The sequence below is a fragment of the Halichoeres trimaculatus genome, unplaced genomic scaffold (assembly GCF_033239565.1).
Source record: "Halichoeres trimaculatus isolate MK-OKI-2021-1 unplaced genomic scaffold, fHalTri1.1 fHalTri1_scaffold_19, whole genome shotgun sequence".
Classification (NCBI taxonomy): Eukaryota; Metazoa; Chordata; class Actinopteri; order Labriformes; family Labridae; genus Halichoeres; species Halichoeres trimaculatus.
The window spans coordinates 4635018-4658744 of NW_027437197.1; the positions used below are offsets into that span (position 1 = coordinate 4635018).

General features: G+C 41.4%; 1 protein-coding gene across 2 annotated transcripts in view; it reads left to right on the plus strand.

Annotated features, from left to right (window-relative positions):
* The window catches only part of tbx15 (T-box transcription factor 15), a 41043-nt gene extending 17892 nt beyond the window's left edge, over positions 1-23151 (plus strand). For both annotated transcript variants that reach the window (XM_074694827.1, XM_074694828.1), the window contains exons 4-8: positions 4038-4209; positions 11304-11471; positions 11821-11885; positions 17848-17945; positions 21417-23151. In XM_074694827.1, the coding sequence (XP_074550928.1) occupies positions 4038-4209; positions 11304-11471; positions 11821-11885; positions 17848-17945; positions 21417-22249 (1336 nt within the window). In that variant the 3' untranslated portion in view covers positions 22250-23151. The remainder of the gene's footprint in view (positions 1-4037; positions 4210-11303; positions 11472-11820; positions 11886-17847; positions 17946-21416) is intronic.
* The last annotated feature ends 576 nt before the right edge of the window (positions 23152-23727 follow it).

Consider the following 23727-nt stretch of genomic DNA (forward strand, 5'->3'; position numbering starts at 1 on the left):
GATCGCCATGGAGCCAGATGGCAGATTTATAGAAGATGAAAGCGAGGCGGACTAATCAGATTTCCAGTCCTGTTTGGGGCTAACGTTTCCTCGTTCCTTCACACTTTCCCCGCGACACAGAGCGTAACCCTAAACAGCGCTCCAAACAGGATATTACAGAAGGGCCTGGCACCCCTTTGTGGGTGGATGTGTCAGGGTCAAAAGAGCGGCGTGTGGAGGTGTTGGCTTGGCGTTAGCGACAGGAGAAGAAAGGTAAAAACAGGTAGTAAAGCCTGGTGTTTGAGGTCGTTTGGACGAGGAAAAGAGCTCTACAGGAATAAAAATACTCCTCTCTCCTTCAGCCAATGACATTACACGACAGTTTGCTTCAACTGATGTTTTCATGAGCAGGGTTAGGCCTGTTATGTCTTTTTCAGGGAGGATAGGACAGCTGATAGATCAGGAAACTCAGAAAGATAGGAGCAGGAGTGACATTCACGATGAAAGGTGCAAATCTGTCTTTAAATAAATAAACTTGGTGGATTTGCTCAGAAATGTATGAGTACAAACAAACCAACAAGTTCAGAGAGCCGCTTTTACCTGTCTGTCTGTAAACTGTGTCGCCTGTGGTTGAGATGGGCAGAGCCTGGGTGTTCTGGGTAAAACTGAAATGTTATCAAGTGTTTTTGTCTTATTTTCAGTAGAAAATCTCTTTTTAGACTAAATATGAGCCACATTCACCTGACCAGTCCAAAAAAAAGTCTTTTGTCGAGTATTTTTCTTGTTCCATTGTCAGATTTTTTTAAATTGCTACAAGCAATTCAGACCTCATTTTAGTCTTTAAATAACTTAAAACTAGGGATGTGTGATGTTGTTGTTTTTTTTGCCGATATTTGATATGCAGATATTTAACAACTTGTTTAACCAATACTGATGTTTTTTTTCTGCACACATAATTGCAGAGATCATCAACTCTTTTCTGTATTGGAAGTAACATATTGTCTTATGATGGATACTCTTATCACATCTGTTATGTTATATTCATTTCTTATCAAAATCAGAAAAATATAGACTTAAAACTGTTGATTTACTTTGACAACTGCTTTCAAACAAAACAATCCAATAGAGAAATCCTACTCAGATAAAGCTGGATGATGCTCTTCCTGAAATAAAATCATAACATTACCCACAACAAGGGCCAATTCGGCCAATTTAATAACTGACAGTCAGTAAACGTAATCACGGTTAAACACAAATTGAATGAGACAGTTTATTTTGGTAAATGTGCCTAAACTAGTCAGCTAAATTGTCTTTACAGACAATTTAATTCAAGTTTAGCTCAAAACAGGAGCCAAATATAGGACGACTCAATCTGAACTGTGCAAACAAAATCACAAAAAGTGCAAAAAAATATGCCCAGCTTCAGCCCATTAATTTTTTTGTTCATTATATCAGCAGAATTTGGTGTGTTGTGAGTTAAATATCTGATAATTTATATCCAAGCCAATACCAGCTGATACCGATAACGTGCCGATAATACCATAACTCACTACTTAAAACTAGACCTTATTCTGGACTGACCAGTTGAATGTGTCTTGTATCAAATTTAACAAGACATTTTTTAAAGTTATTTTTTGGAGCCTTTCATCATCATTGAGTAGAGGACAGTGGATAGAGTGGGAAAGCGGGTGAGAGTGGGGGACGACTTGTGGGAAACTCGGACTGGGCCACCTGCTCAAGGGCGAACCTCATGGGGTCCGACCTGAAGCGCTAGGCCCTAACGAGACAATTTTAACTTAAAATAAGACAAAAACACTTGACAAGATTTCAGTTTTTTGCAGTGTGACCTTTGGACTCTGTTTGAATAGATTATATATAACATGTAGTATGTGTGTGAGTGTGTGTGAGACAGTGTGTGTGCGGCTGTTGGAGGTAATAACAAAAAGACCAAATGAGAGTTTTGTCCATATTTCAGCCGTGAGTGATGACTTTGGCAGAGACGCAGCAGATAAAACTCTTTCAAGTGAGCGCGGAGGCCAGAACTAAAGGCAAACAGCTGTGCTTCACACTCGCTGTCCTCCTCTCATTCTCCACCTTTATCGCCCACCCTGTCTCTCCTCCTCCTCCTCATCTCACCATCTATCGACTTCTTCCCTCATCTCTTTTTGAAATGTTTCACTATCTCTGTCTTCTCGCCTTTTTTTCCTCCTCCTGCTGAGTTTTTATCCCCTCGTTTCTCCTCCTCCTCTGTTTTATTTTTAGTCTCTTTTATTTTTACAACAGTGCATACATTTTCTGGCTGGTGGTTTGTGGATTTGTGATTTAAAAGGAGGCTAAAAGTCACTTTCTCCTTTCTTCTTTCTCCCTGCTGTTTAATGGGTGGGACGCCCCAAACTCACACACACACACACACACACACACACAATCATCAAATATTATGGCTGGGCCTAATTGAAACTGTGCGGCCGAGTGTGTGTGACTGCATATGGAATATTTTAATGCTCCTCTTGTTCAAAATGTCGAGCGCAGTGAAAAAACAACAGATGAGTTGAAAAGGCCCGTGTTGTGGCAACGTGGCCGAGTGTTTGGAGTTTGTTTTGCAGCGGAGTGAAGACAGCAGAGGCGCTCGGCTTTTCTGAAATCCAAACAGCTTTTATAATGACCCGTCCACCCCTGGAGTAACCTCGGAGGGTTTAACGAGTTTTCAAAACAGGAGGACGAAGAGCGAGCGTTTGTCCTGGAGATGGATCATTTAGTGGAGAACATTGTGTCTGCTAAAAGCAAAACATTGTTGGAGGATTGCTTTGTTCTTTTGCAACTTTCATTCAAACTTTTTCAAGATCTGAATTTCAAAGTGCACCGATTGTTTTCCATTTTTCCAGAGTAAAGGAGCAAAATGAAGCCGATCTTCTTCCTAAAACTACCCTGGGAACTTCCTGTGTTTCCAGCTTTGTAAAAAAATGGTCCTGCATGGTCTTAAGTGAAGGATTAGGTTTTAATTTTAGATTTCTGCTGTTTTTCATTTATTCTAAGTTGATAAACCGGCTTCACGCTGGCTTTGGTGGTGTGAAAGAGAACTCTTGGCACGTTGCATGAAAAAAAGAAAGTGAATCCACAGCACAAATGGAGAATAAAAACAACCCTGACACTCCTCGGCTTGCATCATCCGATGTTATTACGCTCAGAGTTGATCTCTGTGGACGGATATTTGCATATGTATGCAGATTACAATCTGGTCGTAGTTGTTCTCTCCACTCCAACGCCTTTCTCATGTCTCAGGCTGCTTCTTGAGCTGCAAATAAGAACAGAGTCTTGAGTCAGGAATAGAATAGAATAGAAAATACTTTATTTAAATTCAGGAGGAGTCACAGTAGCAATCAAGAAAACAAAAGTAAGAAAGTGTATAGAAAGTGCAAAAAGGTCTGTAACAAAATAGAAGATGACAGCTTGGCATTGGTGTATGGTGTCTGCCACTCTGCCTTCTGGTATTCCCTCTGTTGCTGGGTTAGCACAGCTAGCTCGTCCATCTTATTGGAGATAGATCTTACGTTCCCAATAACGATGGATAGAAGGACAGGTCCATGTCGTCACTTCTTAGCTCACACCTGAGAACCAGCACGTCATCCTCACCTTGTGGGAAACATCCGGCCTAGCACCAGTTAGCATTGACATGCTACAGGCTGCTAACAACTGATTTCCCATGTAAACAATGCAGCCATGGTTACATGTAGGATCTCCAGACAAACACAGGAGAAAAAATAGTAAAAATGTCACTGAGGACAGAAAAAGTTTGGTGTCCATGACCAATAAATGAACCATACAAAGTAATGACCCACTCCAAATGCAAAAATGATGAAAAAGAGATGAAAAAAATCACAAGAAATGGACAAAGAAGAGAGAGCTCCTAGCCTAGCTTGCTAACCAAAAGGGAGAAACAGAAGGAAAAGCTGACAAATTAACCCGAATGTGAAGGTGTCTTTTCTTCAGTGACACTTGAAATCTGTCTTTCCTACTTATCTAAGTCTAACTTTAGCGATGTTTTCTGTCTCCTCCTCCAGGTACGTCTACCATAGCTCTAAGTGGATGGTGGCAGGAAACGCCGACTCCCCGGTGCCCCCACGAGCCTACATCCACCCGGACTCTCTGGCCTCAGGAGACACCTGGATGAGACAGGTGGTCAGTTTCGACAAGCTCAAACTCACCAACAACGAGCTGGACGACCAGGGACACGTAAGAAGCCTTAACTTTTCATCCTTACTATGCTGTCCCTACATGTGTCGCGAGTGCAGCTAGAGAGCTAGCTAACAAGGATCCAACTCTTCAAAAAGACACAGGGGTGGCTTTTCCTGGACTTGACTTTGGGTTGAATCCACCTCTGTAAAACTGTCATATTACAGAAAATAAAACCAAATCAGACTATGTCAAAGAAACATTCCTGACAATTTTTCAATATTGTGCATCCCTAGTGTTTTTTTCCCCCGTCTTAAAGGTCCCATATTCTGCTCCTTTTCTGCAGTTTAATATGGATCATTGATTTCTTCATGAAATGGTAGTAACATGTTTTGGTCCAAAAAGCCAATAAATCAAGCACAGCAGCATTGTTTCCAGGCTCTCATAGCCCCTCTGTTCAGAGCGCTCTGATTTAGTGGGCGTGGCCTTCATGTGTAAATGAGCCACTGCTGATACCGCCCTGCTCTTCAGTGTCACTGAGAGCGGGGCCACGAGCGCCGAGTGCACAATGTTTAGAAAACAGCGAAGCTCGTTTACCATAACATCACAGGCTAAAACAACAGGCTAACTGCAGCTAAAGTTAGCATCCTGAAGCTAACACAGAGACAGGGGAAACACTGAGGAAAAGCTCTTCCATCTGCTCCACAGCACACAGCATTTAAAATACTCACATTTCTGCACATTTCGGGGGTATCTGCTCTGGTGGACCAGTCAGGTCAGACTTGCTCCTGATTGGTCAAAAAAAGGAAATCGCTGATGTCGGCAAATCCCCAAATTCCACACAGCTCTTTTTAGGTCAGGATTTTACATTCACAAGCTCTACTAAGTACAGGTTTTGTCATTAAATATCACATTTTGTGGGCTGGGAGGAAAGACAAAGACCCACAAATTTCACTAAAAGACTTAATAAAGGGATTTTTGCATAATATGGGAGCTTTAAGATTTCAGTCCAAAATTGACTTTTTTTTGCTCAGATTTGGTCCCCACCAGCTCGGGAAAAAAACTCTAATTTAATGCCATGTTTTTCAGAGAATCAGAAACGTGTGAAACACCAAACTGCAGGGAGCCATATTCACCTGACTGGTGAAAAAAAAAACGTTTGTTTCAAGTTATTTAAAGACAAAATGAGGTCTGAATTGCTTGTAATGAGTAAAAAAAATCTGCCAATTGAACAAGAGAATTTGAGAAACTTATATCTTTTTTCATCGGCAGATTTTTTAACTTGTTACAAGCAATTCAGACCTCATTTTGTCTCTAAATAACTTGAAATTTTTCTAGATTTGTCAGATGTCAGGCTCATATTTAGTCTGAAAAGACATTTTCCATTGAAAAAAAGACAAAAACACTTGATAAGATTTCAGTTTTTTCCAGTATAAAGTGATCTCCCTCTCATAACCCAAACAAACAATGGATCTCATTTCTGTCCCAATTTAGACTCAGGGATCAGATTTTCAGAGACGACTCAGCTGGAAAAGTTTGGGTTTTGATATTTAAGCTGCGATTCATTAGCTTTTCTTTGTGCTCTTTGTGAGACGTGCCTTGGATTGAAATGTTTCTGATGTGAGAGGAAATTTGACACAGCTCTTCATGGACTTGATGCTCTCATGGAGCCGTGAGACTTGTTCTGAATTGATTTTCTGCTAAAACTGGACCGTCGGCTCTGCCAAGCGCTGCCCTCCCACACTCTGGGCGTTTCATTTTGAAGATGGTCCATCCTGCCTGAGTATTATTAGTTTTGAGGATTTCTGTGGAGAAATATTAGAGGCCTGGGACTTGAACCTGTGCCTTTTTATTTTAATGTATCATATTCATTTCCTTCATGGCTCTGTGAAGCCTTCATAATGAAACGGTTTCGTTAAAGGCACTTAATGATTGGATTTGATTTGTAGTACGCTCCAGCAGCCACACCGCAGGGCTAAATCTGAAGTCCGACCACAATCTGGCTGATTTACTGCCGCGCTCGTAGCCAGCCGGTAACAGAGGTGGTGAGCTAAAGTGAGTCTCTTATTGGCTCTTGGCTGCTCTTGATGTCTAATGTGGGTTTCAAAGGTGAAATATTTTACTGTAACTCAAAAAAGTGAGACCACAATTGGGTTGATTTACAACCTTTCCTTATGTTTAATCAGCGAGTGGGCAGCACGCTGAAGTGAGTCCCTTATTTGCACTTTTAATGGCTTTCATGGGAGAGGGACAGTTGGAGGTGGAAGGAACACTGTGTTAGCGTTTTATTACGAGCTTTATTTGACCCTGAATCATAAACCTGCTGTGAATACTCAGTGAATAATTCTAGTGTGTTTCCAAAGGCCAAACTGTGGAGTAAAGACTCCCTGCAGCTCCGTGTTTCACACGTTTCTGAATCGCTGAAAAAAAATGACCTTGAATTAGACTTTTTTTTTCGAGCTGGTGGGGACCAAATTTGAGCAAAAAATTAGCCAATATTGGACTTAAATCTTTAGATGGGAAAAAAACAGCGTGAGTTCAGCACAGATGTTTAAGGGGCCATTTAGACAACAACAGTTTTAGGGTGAAAAGCAAAAGTTTTTTTGCGTTTCAGCCTTGCATTCACAATTTTTCTGCCAACACTGTTGCTGTGTAAACGGACCCTTAAATCTGTTGTTCCACTTCTGCTCTTAGCATTCACCAAGGTTGGGGTTGGAAATGGATAACAGGTTCCTGTTGAGAATCAATAAGAAATGTTTCAATCCATCGATATCGTTAGCCTTTGTGCTTAACGAGTCTCTTATCGATTTTTTACACTATGCCAGAGCTGCAGCACCTTACGTGACTAGCCTGCTGCAGCTTTCTTAGCTTGGCAGTTAGATAACATTTCCCAAGAAAACCCTGTTTAAGGATTTCTAGCTTAAAAATTTTACTGATGAACTGAACACACAAAGAAATCTACATTACTCTCTCACATGAGATTCCTATTTAATACATTCAACATGGCATAAATCACCTTATTTACCAAAAACAATATAAACAAAAAAGTGCTAGCTTGATGCTAATGTATTCAGGAAATTGCATTGATACGCTAGCTGTTAGCATACATCGGTACAAATTTGGCTTCAAAATAGAATTTTGACTTTCATCACAGAGGCATATCACAGTTACTCTTTTAAACAATACTGAGAACTTCAAATGTCAAAATACTTTAAGGCAAATGAAAGAAAAAATAGGCTAATGGCTGGCATCATAACTACAGCAAGTTTCCAAACGGCTTAGAATAATGCTATTACCACTTTTGGACACTAGATGGCCTACTTGACTCAATAACATATTACAAAACTGTACAACGTCACATGACGTGCAACTTTTACTTTATTTTTTTTTAGATTTACGCCGGGAGATATCCAGATCCAGTGACCAATTACATATTTATTCACTTGTAAAAGAAGGAATCGATAAGGGAATCGATAAAGAATTGAATCGATAAGCAGAATCAATAATGGCATTGATATCGATAAAATCTTATCAGTGCCCATCCCTAAATACACCAGATGATACAGCTCTACTTTGGTGGAGATCTCCCAAAAGCTTCTAGACAAGACAGTTATAGCGCCAACTACAGGCCTGGCATGCTTACTACAGCGTTTTCAGTCCCTCAGTGTTTCTGTGGAAACACAGAGTCTTTTCTCTGCGTTTTAGCAATTTTGGATGAAATGTTGTCGAGTAAATGGGGCCTAAAATATGATGTTTGTTGTTTTTTTGCAATACTCTACTGCCCCCTAGTGGCCAGAAATTGATCAATGTAGCCTTAAAGGTAATAGTAAAGGACACATTTGCTTATGTTTAGCTGTTTGTACCATTGACTCCAACTCAACTGGATTCAAACAAGTTGTCATGGTGTCAGGATGATGAGGCCAAAAAGTGTTAGAAAATAATTAATGTCAATTTATCCTTTCAAAATAAGATAACATTTAAAGGAATTAAAAACAACAGACTGTGATGTTAGAATGAAAATTAACTTAAATACCCCACTTTTGTTTCTTCTTTGTGGAAACCAGACTCAATCAAACTCCATCTGCTTTTCTAATCTAGATCTACAGATCAGATGATCATCTCTCCTTCTGAATCACATAATCTGAGTGTTGAATCAGAGGGAGATGGCTCGCTGCCTCCTGCTCTCACTGTCAAACCCTTTCAGAGAAACCTCATGTGATCGCCGCGCTCCGGGAAGCCGATGAAGGCTCATGAGGAGCTGTTACGAATCGATTTCTGCTCAGCGTTTACCATTACTGCTGAGCTGCCAGGTGGAGCAGGGTTTTCAGAGCATCCAGCTGAGCGTAGCTTCGTCACAGCTCTGCAGACGATCACATCCACACAGAGGTGACAAATAAAACAACACAAGTGTTAACGAGTGAGGACTTCCTCTCTGGACTCTCCTCTCCTGCTGCTCACTTTGAGGAGTTTGGTTTTCCTGGCGGGTGCTAAAACGCCACAGGAAATTAATTTTGGAGTGGAAAACAGTCGCTATGTCTTACTCATCCAAACTCAAGGTGTTGTTAAATATTTGTCTCATTAGAAACAGACACTTTCAAGGTGTGAATCATCACAGGAGCTGAGTCATGTCTTAGACGACACATTAACTCAAAGTGGATACGTTATCATGGGTGTTCATGGGGGGTACTGAGCTTTTTGATCCAGCCCCAAGTGGCGGGTCAAGGAACTGCAGCTTTTTTTTCTTTTTCCAGTGGCTTCATGTTAAAGACCAGAGGATGCTGCTTGGATAAGAGACAGAAACAGGGACTACATGAAACAAAAGCCGCGTTTCCACCAAGCAGACCAGTTTGGTTCGTCTCGGTACGGCGTGCATTTTGTGGCGTTTCCACTGACTTATTCCGGGACAGATCCCTAAATAACTGAGACGAGCCTTCACACTTTTTGGGACCCTTTCGTATGGGTGCCAGACTGAACCGATCCACTCTTGGAAGGTGGAGCTACAACACTGCAGACCGTTGATTGGTCGAAAGAATCGTTACTTACCGTGCGACAGCGGCTGCATTTCTTCCATCTATGCTCTTTGTTTCTCTGTGTTGCATTTTTCTTCTTTGTTTTTGGATTTATTAGTGGGGTAAACTGTGTCATGCTGCTACGGCGTCATGCTATTGTTTAACAGCTGCAGCTTTCGGCACCTGGCTTACACGCCGCCTACCACGAAAGGGTACCAAACAGTGCCAAACTGTACTGAACCAAACCAGACTGCTTGGTGGAAATGCGGCTAAAATCTGCTCCGTACAGCAGACAGGAAGTCATACGATTAGCAAATGACAACAACACCTCAAAAGTCTTATTGAAAAAATAGCATCAGAGGTATAAAAATACTTTTTGCATGATAAAAATTGGAATATTAATCTATTTGTTGCTGAAAACAGTCAAAAGTTTGTTAATTTTTTTCAATTAAGTAAGATTTCCTGAGAGGAACTTCCTGTTTGTGTCAGTTTTGGCGCCCCCTCTGGACAAACTGTGAATTGAAAACTGTTCAGAATTTTTTTTTTTTTTCAAGCTAAAGCTTTCACATATTAAATAAGGAGCCTTGATGAATTTAAAATGACTCAAAATTAATGTTAATATGAAATGTTGAGCTGGGTACTTCCTGTTGTTGAGCGTGTGTGCACTCTGGTGATCAGCTGTTTGTCCTCTTGACTTAGAGACAAGTCTGCTGCTGAAATCAAGAAGTGAAAAACCAGACGAAGAACATATTTTGTGTTGATCCAGCAACATTTCACCAGAATCAAACAGTTTGACGATGTGTCAGTCTTCGGGATGCCTGGTTGGCTGTTCAGACTCTTTGTGTGTCAGTCTCGCCTGTCGTCTACTTCCTCATTGTCCTCGCTGGTCTCTGGGAAAACCTGATAAAACCCTCTGAAACAGGCTGGATCAGCCAACAGATTCTTGGTTTGGTTTCTCTTTTGTTGCTCTGTTGCTTTGTTGTTAATGAGCCGTTTCTTTGGGGGGAAGGAAAAATGCTGCTGTTGTGTGAAATCGTTCAGAATGAGGAGATTTCTGGTTTTAACATTTGTCTTGTTCAGGCAGAGTCCTGTAGGTCTGTTTGGTCTTTGATTGGATTAGGTTGTTCCTCTCCTGGTGGAGTATTTACACTAACTCAATAAGCCGAACTAGTTAGCGCCTGTGTGGTTTGCTTCATTAAGCTGAGGGTTTTTACGCTCGTTAAATGGTTTCAGACTCAGTTCAGACTTTTCTGTTTGTTTAAAGTTTGCAAAACAAAAGAGACAGAGACTTTGTTCACATCCGTCTCCGTGCACGCAGGTTGTGTTTGCATCTCCCGGGTGTGTGAATTTTTTAAAGAGGATGAAAAAGAACGTCATTACTGAGCGTGAAAATGAAAACATCACTTCGGTGTGAACAGCGGTCAGCTGATGTCCTCTGGCTGCACTCTCCGTCCTTTGTACCGAGATGTGAGATCACCTCAGGGCGACCGGGGACAAAAAGCAGCTGCGTGTGAGAATTTAAAAGCTGTTTTTGCTAAAACATGACAACACATACCTGCATCACGAAGGTTGTGTTTGGTATTTTGGAGCCTGTTGCAAAAAGTGGTGTGAGTATGAGATGCAGCCCTGGTTTTAAACGACCTCCTCTGAAGCAGCGGAGCAGTGGAGCAGAGCATTCTGGGTGTTTGGCTCTAAGAAAGCTTTCTCAGATTAATCAAGAGCAGACCGAGGCCCCGAGGCGACGCTGAGGCCGACGCCGTCTGACGCCTCGGAAATAACACTCGACCCTTCACCGAGCGTCATCACAGTGTGAACACACTCAGGTCCTGGATCTGGATCGAGCTGAGAGTCAAACTCCCCAGATGATCAGAAAGTCGTGAAGGTGTCGTTCAACAAATTAACTTCCTCAACCTTGAATCCTGAAATCTAATCCCCTTTCTGCACTTTTCGTTTGTTTCCTGCTCGTTTTTATTCATAAGAACAAACAAAAACAGAGATTGGTTGTGTCTGATCTCGCCTGCAGTAAAAACAAACTGGAGTAGATTAAAAAAAGCTCAGAGAGCATGATTTCCCCACGCACTCAGCTGCAAATGCACGTTAAGAAATATAATTTTCCTTAGACTTTCCTCTCTGTTCACCTTTCAGATCATCCTCCACTCCATGCACAAGTATCAGCCCCGTGTTCACGTCATCAGGAAGGACTTCAGCAGCGAGCTGTCTCCGAACAAAGCGGTGCCCAGCGGGGAAGGAGTCAAAACCTTCAGCTTCCCTGAGACCGTCTTCACCACCGTCACCGCCTACCAGAACCAGCAGGTGAGCATCTCTGCAGGGTGAACGCAGCTTTAAAATAAAAAATCACTCATGCATCACCTTACACATTTAAACAAAGCCTGATTTCCTCCCTCCGAGATTAGCCCAGCGAAAAAAATCCTCCCCACATGTTTCTGAGTGAATATAATTTGATTCAGAGGAACTTTTATGAGCACTTTGTAAAAACCAGAGTCCCAGAAATTCTGCTTTTGGCTGATTTGACCTTCATCTGCAAGTGCTCGTGAAAAAAAAAAGGCTGTGCAGCTTTTCACGTTTCCACAAATTCACTTTAAAACATAATAAATCTGCAGTCTTCCTAAAAACATCCTCTCCATGTTCCTCTTGTCCGCAGATTACCCGACTAAAGATCGACCGCAACCCCTTCGCCAAAGGATTCAGGGACTCTGGCAGAAACAGGTCAGTCATGTCAGCATCTGTTTACGCAGCGAGCAGCAGAACAATCCAGCCTGTTGCTGCTTTCTTCATGCTACCCCACAAAAATTCTTCTTTTTATTCTCCTCTCTTTAATATGGAAATAATCCTCTGAAGATTTGCACTTAGCTCCAGATGCTGCTGCTTATTAAAACAGCTGCTTTGTCTGATGCCAAGAGGAAAGCCTTCAGATCTGCAGCACAGACACACACACACTCACACACACATGCAGGGTCAGTGGTGGATAAAGATGGAGTCACTTCAGCACCAAAGACACCTCTGTTTGTTTCTGCTGTCGTCCTGAAATATGCATGAAAGAAGCAGAATCTGGAAATAAGACCAAACACATAAAACATGTGACACACTGAAAAATATGAGCCGCGTTCAAATGGGATTTCAAAAACACTTCTTATTTGAACAGGAAAATTAAGGCTTGATCTTCTTCTTTTTATCATTATTTTTTAAATTAAACAACAAAAACCTAAAAAGGAGTCTAAACCAGAATTTAAACTCGTCATTTAAGGTAAAAATAAATAAAATAAAATAGAATAAAATAAAATAAAATAAAATAAAATAAAATAAAATAAAATAAAATAAAATAAAACAAAACAAAATAAAACAAAATTAAATTAAATTAAATTAAATTAAATTAAATTAAATTAAATTAAATTAAATTAAATTAAATTAAATTAAATTAAATTAAATTGAATTAAATCAAATAAAAAAACAGAAATAATTACATTCATCAAGTAGAGGTGAGACATAATATCCATACAGAAATATATTGTGATACTTTCACTGCTAATACCTATGGAGGAGGATTAGGGCCACTGAAAAAAAAAAAGGAAAAGGAAAAAAAACCCTCCAATTTTTTTTTCACACTTTTTTTTTTTATTGAATTTTTTCTCATGAAAAAAAAAGAAAAAAAATGTGGACGTTTTCTTTTTTCCAGATCAAAGATGGATTATAAACAGTGAACAAAGACACATTTTAACTCACCAAACAATATATTTAATTTTGAAAACACAGTGATTGGAAATCAAAGCCATAAACCACGGCTACGCCAAAAGAAAATTGGTTGGGCTGGATTTTTAGACTAAAGACACGAGCTGAGTCACATATATATAGCAGCAAAGTTAAGAGCTTTGCAAATCTGCTTTATTGTAGCACGGCTTTTTGTTGTAAGACGCAAACAAACTCTGGATTTTAGCCGCCTTTCATGAGATCCCTCGGGACACTTTGTCTGAAATGCGACATATTTTTTGGTGTGGTGTCTTCGGACATTATAATCTTTCATCTCTGCAACACACTCGTTGCAGAGCAAACACGTTGGTTTGGTTTTTGGACTTGGTTTGGTTTTTGGACTTGGTGCTAAAACAAACACTTTTCAGTCCACGAAGGATCAAACTGATGATTTTCCTTGCTGATTTTTGGTTTTAGGGTAGAAAGAGACATGCTGTTTTCAACCCTGTAGGACTGCTAATGTTAACTTTTCAAACAGGCCTGCTCAATGACACAATGCATTATGGGTTAGGTGCTAGGTTAATAGTGTCAGTAAAAGATGTTTTTCTTGTCAGACCAAAGTCCCAATCACATGGCAGCTGCTAATGATGATTTTGAAGCTGATGCATTCACTTTACACAGCTTTAAAAAGCAGGAGAGTCTTGCAGCGTCAGTTACACTCAGGGGCGGCTTCATGGGTGGGCCCAAGGGTCCCAGGCCCACCTCAGACTTTTCTTCGTTTTTCTTTTGCAATCAGTTTTAAGGAGAAATATTAGGCTGTACATTTTTTCACTTCATGCTTGGTTTGTTATTGTTAGATGCCCTATTTCTATAAAATGCCAAGTTTGGCAACTTTTAGCCTGTTGGAAAATAAGTTATGAATCATTCAGCCTCATTTTATACCGCTAGGACTAGAGAATGGTTTTAGGAAATACTGTAGATTTTTGTTTTTTATTTAACTGTGGTTAATGTTTTACCTGCTTGTGCGTTATGATACCATTGAGAGCCATTGCTGTCTGATGCACTAAAATGTAAAAAAAAAAAAGATCAAATATTAAAGGATCAAAGAAACCAAATCTGCTTTAAAACATAACTATTATATAACACAATAAATTATTTACAAACTTTTGTAATTAGAGACCCACCTAAAATTGAAATCCTGGCTCCGTCCCTGGTTACACTCCAAAAAAAGGAAATCTTATTAAGTGTTTTTGTTTTATTTTTAATGGAAATTTGACTTTTTAGACTTAATATGAGCCACATTCACCTGAGTAGTCCAGAAAAATGTCTTGTTTCAAGACAGAAATGAGGCCTGAATTGCTTGAAACAAGTAAAAAAAAAAAACTACCAATGGAGCAAGTAAAATTTGATAGAACATTTGCTTGAAACTAGAATAATGTCTTAAACAAGTAACTTTTCTCTTGTTTCATTTGCAGACTTTTCAAACTTGTTTTAAGCAATTCAGAGCTCATTTTTGTCTTTAAATAACTTGAAACAAGACATTTTTCTGGACTAGTCAGGTGAATTTGGCTTATTTTAAGTCAAAAAAGACATGTTCTCCTGAAAAAAGACAAAAACATTTGATAAGATTTCCGTTTTTTATAGATTTTGAATAATCAGAGTAAATCATAAGAGCGATAACATCAGAGAAACATCTCTCAGACAGGTGGGCGCGTTGCCTTCTTCTTTGCCTGTTTCTGGCTCTGCAGAAAGTCAGCTGGAGTCTGCACTTCCTGTGTGGTCATTTCAATCAGGATTCTCCTCAAAAACCAGTGTGAGATCTCAGAGACTGCCTCCATGTTTTTACAGCCTCAGGTACAAACACAGACAAGTGCTGCCCTGCTTCGTCGTCTGTCGTTCATGAGAAAAGAGAAGCTCTCACTCTGCTTTCCTCTCCTGGTTTCTTCCTCTTCCCTCCTCTCCTTCCCTCTGTCTGAATTATCATATATAACATTTGTGGATGGAGGAGGAAGAGGAGGGAGGGTTCGCACTCAACCACCAAACCCCTACGCACATGAAAGCAGCCCCCTCATCTGGTCCGCATTATTGGCACGCAGATATTCAAGACATCTTTTTTCGTTTTTCAAACAATAGACTGTTTGATTTACGAAGTGGCGTTAGAATCTCATCGCAGAAAAGCTACAGATGAAAAGATAACGTGGAGTGAGATATTTGTCCAGAGAGAGAAAGGGAATGAGTTTATCCTCACGTCCCGCTCGGGGGGGCTCCTCCCTGCAGTTCGGTTTGGTCGGGATTAAAAAAGGAGCTGCAGGAAATCCAGAGGAAGGAGTCGGCTTGTGTCGCCTCTGAAATCCTTTCCCGAGTTGTGAATCAACATTTTCGCCGCGAGCTGTTTTATCTCTTTGATCAGTGGAGCTGCGGCTTTGACCTTTGACCTTCCTGCTTCTGTTTTGCATAATTAAGGTGATGCAGGAGTTTGAAGGCCACACATTCAGGACTCTCAGGTGGCCTCAGGGGTGGCCAATCAGACCGTCTCACTTAAATCAAGCTTAATTCAGATGTTTGATGATAAATTTTGTCAAAGAAGTTTCTACTTGAACTGAAAATGCTGGAAAATCCCGCCTCGCTCCTCTCATTCAGCCAAGAAGGGAAAAAGTGAAAGGCCACAGCTGCAGCGAACAGAGCTGGAAACAAGAAGCCGCAGACATTGAAACCAGGTGCAACATCTTTTGTTTTTGTTGCTCCGCCACGCGCGTCTTATAAACATTACTCAGTTTATATTATTATCGGATATGAGCGACATTAACAGTCCTGAAAAACACTAACACGCCTCTCGAAGTAAAGCTGTGGAACATTACCGACTAATTCCACATCGAGGGGAAATTCAGATTAATAGAAAGGGCAAACCCGCTCTGCTAATTCTCAAATTAAGCACCAGCGTGTTTTCCCTCTCTGGCTTTAACGGCGTCTTAAAATAGAACCAGGCTCTACGTTCGCTCCGTCTGCAGAGCCGGCTTTATGGCCTGGCGGAGGGATACAGCTCATTTGTTGGGTTTTGGTCCCGCAGCAGTGCGACTGGATGAATGAGCGCTGTGATGGCGATGGCGAGGGCCGATTAGTGCGGCGCACTAACGAGCTGGGAGCCAGTGGCCCTAAAATAACACGGCGAGCAGCGTCAGGCGCTGGTTTCAGCGGGACGGGGGCCGAGTGGGGGAGTAAATCACGCAGGAAGGAGAGCCGCGTACAGATTCAGGATGAAACGTCACGCAGATTTATGTGCACTGTAAAAACCTGCTCCTTTTTAATGGCTCCAGTTTCCTCCGAGCAGGACTCCAGTTTCTCTCCCCCTCTTTTTCTTTCTGTCTTTCTTCCCTGGTCTGGTCAGCTCCTATCACCCCTGTCTGATCTGGGTCTGGATTCTGCTGTTCTCCTGTTTCCTTCTCACTTTCCTGTTCAGCCAAACAGTTAAAATATCACCCGCCTGTGTGAGTCAAACACCATCTCAAATAATATAACCTGATATCACAGATTATAAACATTAAACAGGGATTACAAGAAACTTAATGTGACGCTGAGAAAACAACATGAGGTCATACAGACTCCAAAATGACTTTACACTTCATCTTCATTTTTTATTTTCAGTTATTGTGCCGTGTCTGTGAGCTCAAACATCGATCAAGCTTTGGTGGACATTAGATCATCCCAAATCAATCATCACATCCAAAAACTACGGATGTCACTTTAACGCTTAAATAAGATTAATTTATTACACCCCAAACTAATGCGTTTTAAAAATAACGCAGATTAACTCACTAACTTTACTATATGAACACCAAAACCACTGTACTCTTTTTAATCACGTTCATCTCGGGCGCTCCTTCCTTTGATCCATGATCTCCGTCATCTTTTCTCATGATGGCGCCGCTCTTTCTTTCTGAACCACCACGACACATCCTCAGTTGGAGCATGAGCTGCCTGAACTTTTCTGACTTGCAGCGTCTCACTATGTCTCTGTCAGCTCACATCTTCTCCTCATATCCATGCTGAGCTCTCATCCAAAGAGCACACCGCTCTCACCCACAGTAGTTTACAAGCAGGATTTTTAGGGATGGGCGAGTATCGATACCAGGTATTGGTATCGGGCCGATACCAGCCTTTTTTCAAGGTATCGGTACTCCTGAAGCCTGCCGATACCAGCAGCCGATAATCAAGGCAAGAAAATCTTTTGTCGAGCAAGTCCTTCTCACCAGTTACTGCTGTTATTTGCTGCGGTTTAACACCACAGGATATATGGGTCAGGTCCTGTTCAGACAACATGAATGAACCAAGGAGAGTTAACAGTTAAACCATTTTACTTTGCACCTCAATGCTGATAGTTATTTGTTTTATTGTGCACTTTTAACATTATTTTTTAATATTTATTAAAAAAAACAAACTCAGATAGAGTTGTTTGTTTTTTGTTTTGGGCTTAATGTCCGAGGGACTGTGCCGTCTTTGATCAAAATGATCTGTCACTGCTGATTTAATTTTTATATATCAAAAGTACTAGTAGTATTGGTACTCGGTATCGGTGAGTACTCAAGAGAGAGGACTTGTACTGGTATCAGTCTGATAATAAGTGGTATCGAACATCCCTAATGATTTTGATTGACAAGCTCCATCAGACTCCGCCTCCCCCTGCTGAAAAACATAAAGTACTTTGATAGACGCAGTAAACGTTTGCAATCCAATTGAGAAAAATTAGGATTTTTTTATTAGTCATGCACTTCAACTTTCTAATGTCCTAGAATTCAAATCCTTTATTTGGGACCTTAAGCAGATATGAGATTAAAATGCGATTAATTAGATTAATTAATTACAAATCCTGTAATTAATTACTTTTTTTTTTTTTTGAGATAACAAATATTTTCACTTTCATCTTTGAACAATCTCTCAGTTTTCCATCAGTGTGCCTCATCTTTTTGTGTTTGTGTGTTTCTGTCAGGACTGGACTGGAGGCGATCATGGAGACCTACGCCTTCTGGAGACCTCCGGTGAGGACTCTGACGTTTGAAGACTTCACCAACATGCAGAAACAGCAAGGTGCGTGAAAACGACTCTTCCTCCTCTGTGTAGAAGAAAAAACTCACTGCTTGTGTTCGAAATCAAATGCACTGGCTTTTTGCTGGGACTTACTTTCAGAGCAGATGCATCATTTTCACATTACACTCATGCAAACTTCATTTTTTTGTTGGATTGAAAAGTCAGGGTAAGAATTCTAACCAAATAAAAAAATATGGAAGTGCACAGAAACGAATGAAGAAGCATTTCCAACCCCATTACTTGGAGATGTTTTACACTTCTTTCAGTAAAAATGACTTAAATCCTGCTGATACTTCAGAATACAACATCTTACACCTCCACTCCTTTACTGCCCATGGATCGGCCTTTGTATTCATCAAAATAAAACACATTTATAGGATCATATGGCAAAATATCATCATTCTTAAGTCTGGCTTTGACTTAAAAAACATTTAAACAATTTGAACCTCTCAGTTAATTATGAACGCATCAACTTGTCAACACAGAACAGTCGTCTTTGTGCTTAATTTACAAATTAACACCAAAATGATAAAGTTTTCTTCAATTAAATCCACTCTAACAGCCCTCTAAACGTCAGAAATGTGGTAAAACAATCTCTTTCTGCAGATTTAACTCTCTCTGTAATTATCGTGACCTTGTTGTTCGTCCTGTCCCAACCTGAACTCTCTGCATACTTTCCCTGCGTATATCACCCATCACCGCTCCGGCTCTGCTTGTCCTTCACTTGAGCTTGGCCATATGTTGCTGCTCTGGCACACCGGCCGGCGTCTGCTGAACTTTTCACATCCCGCGCCGCCCTTCAGAATAAAATCGTTAAACAAACCCTGTGGCTTTTGGACGGCTCTGCGACACGGCCAGCTTCAGTCGCAGTCGCCGCCCTTTGTCTCGGCTCGGGGGGCCCGGCGCGAGGTCCCCTGGTTGTTTCTCATATCGAGGGCCGCTGCGCTTTAAAGGAACCTTGTTTCCTCAATGACTCGACGCCGGTTACCTCAGCAGGTCAGCATGACGTGACGCTACGGCTCCGTCCAAGCAGGCGCACACATGTTTGTTATCATTAGACGCGTCCAGAGTAATGAGGATTTAATCAAAGTCCGTGAGTCGCCAGTGAACCCTGTGTCACCCTGAGAGGACACGGCTCTGCATGTGTGTGACTTTCTGTGTGTGTGTGTGTGTTTGCCCTCAAAGCATCAGGCCGCCTTTTCCCTCCAAGTAATCAACTATTCCCTCTCGAGCTTTCTGACTGGAGGAAAACATGACATCACCAAACTCTCATCCTCTCATCCTCCCTTTTCTTCCTTTTTTTACTCCTATATGTCCACCTTACTTTCCCTCCTAACCCTTTTTTTTGTTTTCCCGCTCCATTTCAATATTATCGAAGGCATATGGTGCAGAATCAGAACCCCAGCCAAGCCAGTCCTGGATTATTTAGTTCTGCCTCCGCCTCACTCCTGCTCCAGGCTGAATTATCCAACGGCAAGACGAACCGGGGCCAAATTCTCATTAATAGAGAAAAATGTGATTGATATCCCACAGCTATCATTTCACTGTGAAAGGCTGAGCTTTTTAAAGATACACTTTGTGCCAACAATGTGTTTTTTAGTCTCTCGTATATAAATTTTCCTCCTCTGGCTGAATGAGTGCAGTATATATAAAAACTCAGTGGCTTTTTATTTAGAGGAGAGCCGGGGATGTGGGCGGCTCTGTTGACCACACATGGTCAAAAACTGAGTCTGTGTTTATCTCCACATACCGGTGAAATATGGTGTCACATCCAGATGATTCAGGAGGAAATGCTGCGTAAATAGTTTGAGGATGAGAGTTTGAAGAAGGTGTAAGAAAATGGCAACACTCAGGTGAAATAAGCATAAAGAAAAATATAAAATCACTGAAATAAGAGATTTTAAAAACAGAAATAATCAGCAGACTGAACAGATAAGAAAAATGTTGGACTCACTGAGGGCTGCAGCCAGCGATCATTTTAGTAATCGATTACTCTGATGAATATATTTACGATTAATCAGTGAAAAAAAAAAGGATGAGAATGCAAAATGGTGAAATTCCTAAAACCAAACAGTTGATGCCTTTTTTTGTGGGGATGGGTACCAAATTAGATACTTTATAGGTACCGACCAAATTCTGTCAAAAGTACGGGGCACTGATTCACATAAAATCAAAAAGTACCATGTTTAGGTACCTAAACGCATCCTTGTGACTGTGAGAGAGTGGAAGAGTAGGTGATTTTCCATGCTGGACATGAACACGGCATTGCAAGGTTATATATTAAAGTTTAAGTATGATAAGTTGAAAAGTTTTTATGATTTATTATTAAACAAATTGATATTTTTTACCACATAAACACAAAAAAAGTACCAAAAATTGGTACTGTTGAGTACCGGTACTAATTGCCAGATGCCAGGCATCAGTACCATATTGTTTCAAATGTGGAAGGTACTCATCCCTAATTGATTGCTTAAAGATATATAGGAGAAACAATGTATTTGAACATAGTTTAAGCTGACAGCTGCTACATTTATAAAGTATAACCAATTACATCCATGTATTGTCACTTAAAATATCAACAATTTGGGCAAAAGAACAGAAAATATATTGTTATATCATCAGATTAAGAACTTACTAAATAAACCAATAAAAATGTGTCCTCAATCTTTTCACCTGCAGGTCAAACAGTTCACCCCCTCTGCCATACCACTATCTGTAGCAGCTAACGCTGATGCTAATGTTCGTTGAATGAACTCCTCATGGTTTTCAAATAGGGTGACGATTTTCTCAAAAGTCTAAACGAGTCTTAAAAGACATACCATGAATTTCACAACTTATAAAAGGAGTAAATGTGAGATTTTTTAGCTCCTCACCTCGCTGTTGAGCTCCCGGCTCGTTATCGATGAGCCCAACCTGATAGCGTTGCAGTCGTACTGCTATGCCGTGCTAAGTCATTTTATAAAAGTTGCAGTTAACACGCTGTGTGCTTTTACTCAGTGTGAAATTCCCTCAAACTCTGGAAATTTTGGGACGAACGACTTCTCCAGCTCTGTCATTATTCAGGTGTTTTCTTGCTTCCCTCACCTGCCGGCTTGGCTCCTCCTCCGTCGCGCTGATCTGTTTACATATGACACATACAGCCCAGGTCATCTACACTCCAGTCCAGCAGGTGGCGGTAATGCACCTTCAGCTAATTGCCAACCGCTTAATGATCCGACAAAAAGGAAGAAGACAAATGAGCATGATGCATCGATTATGGAAAATCATTGTTGACGCTTTTACAAGTTGATTTTTATCGACTCATCGTTGCAGCCTAGACTCAACGCTGACAGACTGTGGTAAATGCATGACTCAAAATGCAAAGGTTGGAGGAAGAAGAAGATGCATGGATGTGTTTCTGTGTCTGTGTGTTTGGAGGGAAGGAAGAGAGGCGTCTCTTTGTTTAACCCTCTCTGTGTCTGTGTATTCCAGGTGGAAGCACTGGCACCTCCCCCACCACCTCCAGCACGGGCACCCCCTCTCCTTCCGGTGCAGCTCACCTCCTCTCCCCCTCCTGCTCCCCTCCCACCTTCCACCTGGCCCCCAACACCTTCAATGTGGGCTGCAGAGAGAGCCAGCTCTGCAACCTGGGCCTGTCCGAGTACCCCGCCTGCGCTCGCAGCAACATGGCCGCCCTGCAGGGGTACGGCGGCCTGGCCGACAGCTCCTACGGACGCCTCCAGGCTGCAGGGGGCGCTGTGGCTTCCGCTCAGCCCTCTGAATCCTTCTTGCCGCAGAGGACTTCCTCTTTGATCGCAGCGGGCATGCAGGGCAGCGCTCACGCCTCCCTGACCGGCAGTGGGAGCGGCGGCAGCAGCGGAGGGAAGATGGACGCCTACAGCGGTCAGCTGGGCTCCTTCCCGGCGTCCCAGCTTCAGTATGTGATGCAGGCAGGAGGAAGCTCCTCCTCCGCCTCCTCCTCCTCATCAGGATCCTCCCCGTCCTCCGCCCACATGTTCAGTGGGAGCCACCACCACGTGCAGCAGGGCTCCTACAACGCTTTCTCCCTGCACAACCCCTACAACCTGTACGGATACAACTTCCCCACCTCCCCCCGCCTCGCCGCGAGCCCCGAGAAACCGCAGGGAGGTCTGCTCTGCTCCTCGGCGCCTGCCGGGGCCTTCGCTGAGCGCCAGTACCTGTCCAACGGAGGCATGGACTCTATGCACATGATCGGCAACTCCACCGGAGGCCAGCAGGGGGGCGGCTCCTGCGATGGACGTCAGTACAGCGCCTCCTCTCAGATGTCCATGCACATGGTGTAGGAACAGACGTCTAACCTCACAGTCCTCCAAGTCTTTCAGCTGAAAAAGGAAACGTCTCTGAAGCAGGTTTAGAGTTTAACGCACTGAGGTGCAGAAAAAACATTTGAGGAAGGAAGTCATCTCGTGTTTTTGTTTTTGAGAGACACTCCACCACTTACAAAGCCTTAAACAGGGAGTTAAGACGAATATTTAATGATCTGTGTATGAATAAACCAAGGTGTTGTCACGGTAACTTCACTCTCACTGTCTCCGACGGGGGAGAAGGAACAAACTCAGACTGTAACTGTACGTTAGAGGAGGTGTCAGTTTGGAATATGGTGCAATATGAACGCCCGTTTCAAGAGACTCCATCTTGTTTATTTGGACTCAAACTGGATGAAACCAAAGAATCTTCACTGTGATCCAGACGCCTGGACTCCACGCAGCACTTACCGTCTCAGAAGTGTCTAAAGGGTCAGTAGTTTTGCTGTTCAGTAGCTGGAAACAAAAGGAACAACCAGACACGATTGCGGCTCCACAAACATGAAGAAAACTTAAACACTGCAGCTCCTGCTGTTCTGCAAAAACAGGGTTTTTAAAAAACACAGACGTGAGGAAACAACCTCATCCACCGTCATCCTCACAGACTGGTCTGGACTTTTTGAGTGGATTATGATTTTAGGTCTATATAAATATATATATAAAGATGGCGAATGCAATCAATAACATAAGCTTTAAAGTTGTCGTGTGAAAAGTTATAAAAGAAGCAATAGCAAAGCAGAGAAATTAAAGTATGTTTGGTGTGTTGTAGAAATGTGTATTTAAGTGCTGAGCAGTTTAACATGTTACAGGCCCTTCTGTTAAAAAAACGTGTGAAAAAAAGAGAAATAGCAACATTTTTGAGGCATTTTGAAAAAATGTAAATACAGGTGCCAAGCACGTAAAAAGCTCAATAAACGATTTAATTCATGTACATGGTTTGAGTTTTTCCTCTTAGTTGGCACGATGTGTTTTAAAACACGCTTCAGAAAATTATTTTTTTTAATTTTTATTATTTTCTGGAAATTTTTTAAAGATGCTACACTGCAAAAAGTGAAATCTTATAAAGTATTTTTTTTCTTATTTTTGGTAAAAATTCTTATTCTTATTCTTATTCTTAAAATGAGGTCTGAGTTGCTTGAAACAAGTAAAAAAAGAATCGCCAATGGAATAAAAAAAGTTTCTTGAAACTAGAATAATATTTTTTTACACATATATAACTTTTCTCTTGTTCCATTGGCAGATTCCCAGACCTCATTTTTGTCTTTAAATAACTTAAAACAAGACATTTTTCTGTGTTTATTTAAAGTCTAAAAAGACATTTTCTACTAAAAACAAGACAAAAACACTTGACCAGATTATTTTTTTTTGCAGTATATGAGGAGCATCTGTGTTGATTGCACTTTCTCGCCCCCTGGTGGCCCCGAGTCTCACACACACTGTCGTAAATTACTTTTAGT